The sequence below is a fragment of the Limulus polyphemus genome, unplaced genomic scaffold (assembly GCF_000517525.1).
Source record: "Limulus polyphemus unplaced genomic scaffold, Limulus_polyphemus-2.1.2 Scaffold670, whole genome shotgun sequence".
NCBI lineage: Eukaryota > Metazoa > Arthropoda > Merostomata > Xiphosura > Limulidae > Limulus > Limulus polyphemus.
In genome coordinates, this window is record NW_013666280.1 from 16,515 (window position 1) to 24,875 (window position 8,361).

Consider the following 8,361-nt stretch of genomic DNA (forward strand, 5'->3'; position numbering starts at 1 on the left):
TTTTATAGTTAAGGTATCTGAAGTTAGAAGGATGTCAGGGAAAAGTAACATTGTTTTTAACAGACTAGTACTTTACTTAAGTATTGAAATAGTGTTTTGTATTTTGTGTCATTTTATAGTTAAGATATCTGAAGTTAGAAGGATGTCAGGGAAAAGTAACATTGTTTTTAACAGACTAGTACTTTACTTAAGTATTGAAATAGTGTTTTGTATTTTGTAGCATTTTATAGTTAAGATATCTGAAGTTAGAAGGATGTCGGGGAAAAGTAACATTGTTTTTAACAGACTAGTACTTTTGTTAAGTATTGGAATAGTGTTTTGTATTTTGTGACATTTTATAGTTAAGGTATCTGAAGTTAGGAGGAGGTTAGGGAAAAGTAACATTGTTTTTAACAGACTAGTACTTTTGTTAAGTATTAGAGTACTGTTGTACATTTTGTGAAGACTTAAAGATTACTAGATAATCGCTGTCAAATACAAAACCCATTGCATTCCTGTACTATGTTCAGGCCCACTGAGAAGGGAGGGGCAACTACCCTGGGGCCCATGCATGCCCAAGGGCCCATAAAAAGTGCCTCAACTTTAAACTCTACTTTTTAAAAGTTTGCATACTCTTAACCTAAAAATCCATAGATCAGAAAAACTGATGTGAAATTAGTCTACAAGCCAAGTTCAAAATGCATAACTTTGGACTGAATAAAGGAATTTCCTTCAAACATAGTTATAGCAATAGAACATTGAAAAACTGCTGTTAATGCTAATGCAACTGACAGTAAAAACAAAGATTTTTGAGTTGAAGTCAAAAAAAAAATTTTGCACTAAAGAGATATTTGTGCGCTTTGAGTGCTTTCCAGCTTACCGTTCAGCAAACTAAAACTCATCAAGAGCTTCTTGAGGAGCACGATGACACAGGAGAGACTGAATGACCTAGCCATCCTTAGTATTGAGAGCGAACTTGTGGGGAGAATTGACTTCAGTGAAATAATAAAAACATTTGCTTTAAAAAAGGCACGTGAAGCATGTTTCGTTTAGTTATCACAATTCTGCATTACTGAACTCATTAAAGTGATTCTTGACAATGTGTTTAAACTTTCAGTAAATTATCCAATGTTTAAGTTTTTCTTTTCTCAAAAATGATATTGTTGAGTGTTAAAGGCCTTTGTCCACGGAAAATTTCACAAAGGAAATCAGCACATTAAGTCATAACTTAATGGTATTAAGACTTAAAATATTGTTAAAATTACTAAAATTCTAGAGCTTCCCTCTTGGTCTCCCATCAGGGGCTCAGCTGCTGGATCCCGCTGGGGGCTCGAGGCGACCCCAGCCCCAGGGCTTGCAGCCGCTCTCGACAGCCCTGACTAAGTTGATTTCCCATGAAGACTCATTAAGATTATTTTATAATATTTGACCATAATTAATGTCAAAGCATTAGTCTCTCTGACATCAATCACAAAGGTATATATATTGTTTTGGGATTGAAATTCTGTTAAATTTTATTTTGTACTCTTTTTGAGGCAATACATCTACAAACTGATGGTGTTAAAACTGAACATTGTTTCAGAATAGAGCACCATTTAAGTATTAAAATAATGTAATGTTTTTGATGATAGATCACAAAAACAGCAATTTTATCATTCTATAAATGAGAATATGGCATTTTTGCATTAATTTAAAATTCAAGCATACTGCCTCATGATATAATATTTTACATACCAGAAGTTCATTGTGAGCAACATGTAATAATCTGTATCTTCAGAATATGGATCTCTGAATTGCTGGCATAATGAAAGCCTACCCAAGTGCCCTTGCGACTCTTTTTGTAAATTTTAGGTCTAAGCCCAAGCTTTAAAATAATGCAATTGAGTATAGTATGATAATATGTAATATACATAAATTTTCTTCATAACGATGCATTTACTTTCTAAAATCTGAGGCAGAGGAGGAATCAACCTACAGGAAAGGTGTAAAGTGGACTTATTAGGCCTAAAATGTGTAAAACTAATGACACATGTACAGGGGTAGTTCATTATTGGAGACCTTTATTCTGCAGATACAGCTAATCATGTAAGGGTGATATATGGACCCCATGCTAAGGAAAAAAATTGTATTTTAGATCTCAAAGACTCCGCATATGGTATGTGAAAACAGGTTTAGCACCCCTTAATTGTCATGATTAACATAAATTTGAACTGTATATTTGGAATCTATATATTAAAGGATAATAATCTGGTTATTTTAAAACTTGAAATGCTTTTCATAGTTTTTTCAACAGAGATCAATGGGCCATTCATTGTTGTGTATCTGGCATATCCAGGATTTTCTTTTCAAGCTCTCAGAAGATCTATAGTCTTAAATTAACTGTCTTGTCAACTAAGCTAGGGGTTCCGAAACCTATGATGCATCTGAGCAGCCAAGAGATTTTCTGTGGCTTGTGCTTAATTAGAGGAGTTACTATCGTAATATATTTCAGTAACATAATATAATAGTTAAGGACAAGAAATCTGTTGGTCATGGCATCCATTGAACTCTGAACTGAACTTAAGCAAAAAAATACTCAAAGTCAGCCCTTGTGATTGAAGTGTGTATCAATTCTTCTGTTAAACTTCCTTTAATTTGCTGTATCCACCCATTTAAAAGGCCTACCAATCTATTAGAAAAATAAAACTGACTTAGCTGAAAATAACTTCAACCTTGCCAAAATCTGCATCCAAACCTAGTTCTGTTATTTTTACCATTAAGATGATGCATTGACACTGTTAGTTCCATTAACAATCTTGTAGTGCTATTTTATTTATTTTTGTTGCTGTCGTTCTTCTGTTCGTTTAAAAACATTTTAGGATCATAACTTTATAAATAATTTTAAAATAAAAATATACTTGTATAGTGTGTCTTGTTCTGCAACCTATATGTATGCCTCAGTCTTGTGGTTTGCTAGTGCATCACGACCCACAGTTTGTTAACCAATGAATAAAGCTTTTGTTCATTCTTAGTCAGTCAGGCTTAGTGTTATTTTGCTTCAGAATGATGTTCCATGGCCTCCTCATTTAGAACCTGTGGTAGACATTATGGTAAATAGTGTTTCATGTCTTGGTTTGAATAATTATAATGTGTTTTCACTAAGTTTGTTCTACCAGGGCCCAAAATAGGAGGAAGTTATTCTAATATCTTCCTTTGTGCCTGCTAGACTGTTCCAAAATTGTTCCTGTATTAGAAATTGTTGGTTTGGTCTTTACACTAAAATGCAAAAGAATTACAAGTGTGATTGAGTTACTTGTTCATGGATGATTTTGTTTGAGTGGTGGAGAGAAAAGATTGGATTTAGAGACCTTAATATGAAGTGTAACAATGTAATCTTTTGGAACCAAAATATAGACTTTTTCTTTTTGGAAAAATTATTTCTTTATTAAATTTATTTATAAGGTTTTGATCTGATGTGTGTCAGTTTCAATTTATCTAAATATTTTCGGTAAGTATGTGTGTGTGTGTGTGTGTGTGTGTGTGTGTGTGTGTATATTACTGTTTAGAGTCTTGATGCTTTGGTGAGTGGAGGAATTATCTCAATAGGACATACTGTGTTCTATTATCCCTTTTATTATGTTTTTTAATAAAGAAAGTAATATTTGCACATTTTTTACATTGCATCATTTTAGTATTTTGATTATCTTCAAACAGGACTTTTGCATGGTTTTATGATTGACGAAACTAATAAGACATGAAATACCAGTGGCGTCTCAGGTAAGGTGTATACTATAATTAATATACTTGTTTTATTTCTTTTTTTTTTGGTTTGTTTAAGAATTTTCGTAGATACATATTGAATAGTTCAATAATTATTCTTATATTTATAAAACATTATAGTAATTTATCTCTTACAAGATACATTTAAAACTGAAGTCAAAATTAGGTCATAATCTATCTCCAGTATTTCCTTCAGCAACAGTAAACTATTTCATTATATTGCAGCATCTACTTGTTTCTAAACATTTTCTGATTGCAAATGACTCGCACTTTGAGATTGACTTTTTTTTATCAGTTTTTAGTTTAACTACAAACAATATAGTTTTTTCTGGTAGCCTGTGTTTAGAACATTCCATTATAAATCTACAATGTTATTATTTTGAAGTTTCCTGGTGTCTTTGAAATGTTTGTTTCCTTAAGTCTTGTTTCATGTATGTATATTTTTTCATGTCCAGACCAGTGATTTTTTACTCATTTTCACTATAATACCTCTTGCAAATTAGATATTTGATGAAGTGCCATAGAGATCTGATTAAGTTTTAAACTGCAAAAATCATTATCATAGATATGAAGACTCACCCACTGATTGTAAAACTCATGCAACTAGGACTCTTGTAATACTCATGTTGTTAAATGAGCAGCTTTCTATAATATATTGTGCTTGTTTGAATGGCTGAATCCAGATCATATTGATCCAGAAAATGCACCATATAGCACCATTTTGCTTTATTGAATAAAACATTTTCTGGGGATCCATGCCCTCAGCTCTCCTTGAGCATTTGAAGCACTTTATTGCATGCTAAAGTTTTACTTTTTCAAAGTTTCACTCAGATTCTTAAAATTTGTCAGCACTCTAGTAAAATCATTTTTGTTAGAAATATCTTCACAAATTTTATAAAATATTTGTATATCCTGTTGTTTTTTTAACTTCATAGTAGCAAATAACGATTAACATCTGAGTTTGTTTGTCTTGAAAAAGGTTGTAATATTAGCGATTGAATAGCTGTACAATATTGCATTGTTTCGGTTAGCTGGAACTGTGTGTTGCATATTATTGTGGTCCAGTGGTTAGCATACCAAACTCTAGATCTAGGAGTTAATTGTGATCCATCACACACACACACACAAAAAGGGAATCTACAGATTAGGGCCATGGGTGCTCTATAAGAGTGGTGATCAACTTCCACTATTCAATCAGACCAGAGTAGTCCAAGAGAGGGCAGGGTAGGCATCTCTATTGGCTATAGACAGGGCCAGCAGTGGAGGCAATTAACTCAGATTTATAGGATTGAGCCAGTGTAATGCAGTTTCTTCCTTTGTAGGTGTAAGCTTAGTGCCTCTATACTTAGGATGCACCTGGTATACTGCTAGATGTTTAGGAGTTACATTTTCTTCTTACTTCTTTTGTAGAATGTCTTATGGGGTTGCATTACCTGAGCTGCAATAAGATTCTGTCAAGGTCACATGATACATATATACGAAGTTTCAGGATTTACAAATTTCCTGTTGAAATTAAAACCTAAATTATAGACTAAGTTGTGATGCCAGGTTTATTAATAAAATTGATAATAATTTTGATTAAATTTTGAATTCAGCTCTGTAGGTCTCGACATGTACTTTAACCCTCACCTGTATGTATAAGGTTAATACCTTGACATCATTCAAAGATAAATTTGCATGGTATAGAAGTAGGAAGCATTTATTATTATGATATCCCTTGAACCAAGAATAATTCTACATCTCCCCCCCCCCTATTTTTCTTCAGTAAAATCTGGGTAGGGGTCAGTTTTTTACAACCGTGAGAGTTGATGGTAGGAGCTGTTAACTAACTGTTGTCACTCTAGACTTATCACTTCAAAATTATGGGTTGTTAATATAGATCACCTTTGAGTAGTTTTGTGAGAAAATCTGAAACAAACAATACTTATTATTGTTCATATCACCCTACATATTATGATAACCTAAGGCATTAGATGTTATTGACTTTTTTTTGAAGTCCCTTGAAACTTTTGTTTGGTCTCGCATCAAACAAAAAGATCAGATATCTGCTAGCAAAACATTGGTCTTTTTAACTAAGTGTCCATTTAGTCCACTGAATGATAATGGACTATTAATTGTGGTGGTATGTAAACAATTAAAGTATTGTAGGTTATTAATGCTGAGTAAAGGACTAAACCAAGCAACTTAGAACTATGCTAGTTTTTTGTGACATAAACCTTACACTTTGTATAACTGGGAACTATTTTTTATAATATATTTATCTTATAACTTAGATTCTGTCTGGTAACCCTACAATTGTGTGTTACTGTAATAGTTATTGCTCAGGTTAGTCGGTAACCCTACAGTTGTGTGTTGCTGTAATAGTTATTGCTCAGGTTAGTCCAGTTGTCCATATTATAAACTGGATTTATGCTTTATATGGTATTCCTGATAACACTCGTACATGTAAGTACAACACAATGTAATATGCTTTATGACGTGTACGAGTGTTATCAGGAATATCAAAGTACAACACAGTGTAATATGCTTTATGTGATATTCCTGATAACACTTGTACACATAAGTACAACACAGTGTAATATGCTTTATGTGATATTCCTGATAACACTCGTACACGTAAGTACAACACAGTGTAATATGCTTTATGTGATATTCCTGATAACACTCGTACACGTAAGTACAACACAGTGTAATATTGAACCATTTGATACGTATTGCTGGTTTCACATATCCTACATTTACCTGATAACCTATAACTGGTTACTCATTATTGGTGATTTTGTTGTAAGATTTACTGAAGCTGCCTTGATACTTCCATCATCTAAGTTCTTGTCGAGTTAACTTGAAGTGCTAAAGCTTTTGTTATTACAAATTATTGTACGAAGTATTACTCACAAAGCTTGAACTAATATATCCTTACATAATATTTCGTTTGTAACAGGTTACAAATTAGAAAGTTAGTAAAATTGTTTTCTTAAAAATCAGATCTGGACAGATAACTAGATCAACTAACATAATCAATCATGGTTTTATCTATGAATATTGATTACATTAATTAGTGTTTCTGATTATTACCATTCTTAGTTATTTTAACTATCTAAGTAATTTAACTATTGCTATTATAATTCTTCATTATTTTTTATTAATTCAAGGTTATTCAGCTTAATTGATTATTGCCATGACACACGAAAATAATCGACAAATCAAAATTAGTGTTTCTCTGACTATTATTATTTTTAACTACTCTAGCTATGTAAGAATAATTGATTAGTTTATTATCAAATTCCATTAATTGTCCAGCTATATTAAGTATACAGAAATTAGTCCTAGTGAAACTGTATACAAGCGTGCTCTAAAAGTGTTTAAATTCAATAATGTTTATAGTAATTAAGTAGTTTATTCTGTATAGAATATTTGGATGTATTATTGTTGAAAGACTGTAATTTTCCTGTTGTAAATAACTGTTTATTATATTAGTCCTGAATACGGTGCTGGAGTGTACTGTGTGACATTGCTACCAGGAGCTGTTCTCGTAGGATATTTACGGTATTTAGGCTCTGTTAGTGGTGAGTCAATAATGTGTTAAGCTATCTTTATCCTGAGATTATGGTGACAATTGGAATTTCACATTTTTATTTGGTGTCTGAATCAGATATTGAAGAAGTCAAAGAAACTGTAGAAAAAATATCTTTTAGGACTAAGCTTGTCATTTTACTTCTTTGAATTATATCTTAAAATCTTAACTCCTAAATCTATTTTACATGTGTGATAATTCAAAGTGTGATATAGTTCCTTAGGATTACTCATGTAATTCTTAAAAGCTTAATATTTAATTTCAGTTTGTCATCCTCAGTATAAGCTTTTAAAAATCTACTTGGTAAATTACTTGGCATGTTTTCTATCAAAGTAAATTATTTAAATACACTGAAACTAAGTTACATGTACTTTACAGTTTAATAAATGATTAGCTTGTCTAGGTTTATAAGCCCAACAGATGTCTTATTTTTGAATAATATATAGTCCTTCACACATTAGAAGTTTTGATGAGCTAGCCAAACTGTCTATAAATGTTTTACACTCCAAGCTGATGAATTTTTAATTTTTTTTGTGGTTTATTCAAGCTAGATGTTTTATGGAAATTATTTTGCAGGAAATTTTAGAAGTTTAATAGTGGTTTCACTAAAGGAATATCTTGCCTTACAAATTTTTTGACACTGTTTGAAAAGGTTACTGCTTATGTAAATGAGGGTAAGAGTGTAAATTTGGTATATCTGGATTTTCAGAAAGCATTTGAAAAGATGCCATATAATGGGCTTGTAAAAAAAAATATCTCTATAGGTGTGGAAGATAAGTTAGAGAATTGGATAGAAGAGTGGCTGGATGTAAGAAAGCAGAAGGTTGTTACAAATGGAGTCCAGTCAAAGTGGATTAATGTCACAAGTGGGGTACCTCAGGGCTCAGTCTTAGGACCTTTGCTCTTTTTGATTTACATCAATGACATGGATAATAGAATGATCAATAAATTACTTAAATTTGCAGATGATGTTAAGGTCTTGGGTGTTGCTAGCTGTGAAGAGGATGCTGTTAATTTACAAAAGGTCTTAGATCATTTTGTGAGTTGCG

At 32.1% G+C, this 8,361-nt stretch overlaps 1 protein-coding gene across 7 annotated transcripts in view; it reads left to right on the forward strand.

Annotated features, from left to right (window-relative positions):
* Positions 1–8,361, forward strand: part of LOC106459861 (dolichol kinase-like) — a 36,576-nt gene that overhangs the window by 4,030 nt on the left and 24,185 nt on the right. For 5 of the 7 annotated variants that reach the window (XM_022386414.1, XM_013919533.2, XM_022386419.1 and 2 more), the window contains exons 2-3: positions 3,673–3,735; positions 7,216–7,304. In XM_022386414.1, the coding sequence (XP_022242122.1) occupies positions 3,713–3,735; positions 7,216–7,304 (112 nt within the window). In that variant the 5' untranslated portion in view covers positions 3,673–3,712. Of the gene's footprint in view, positions 1–1,280; positions 1,456–1,511; positions 3,069–3,672; positions 3,736–7,215; positions 7,305–8,361 lie in introns of those variants that run through there. The other 2 variants (XM_022386415.1, XM_022386413.1) reach the window with 2 other exon arrangements.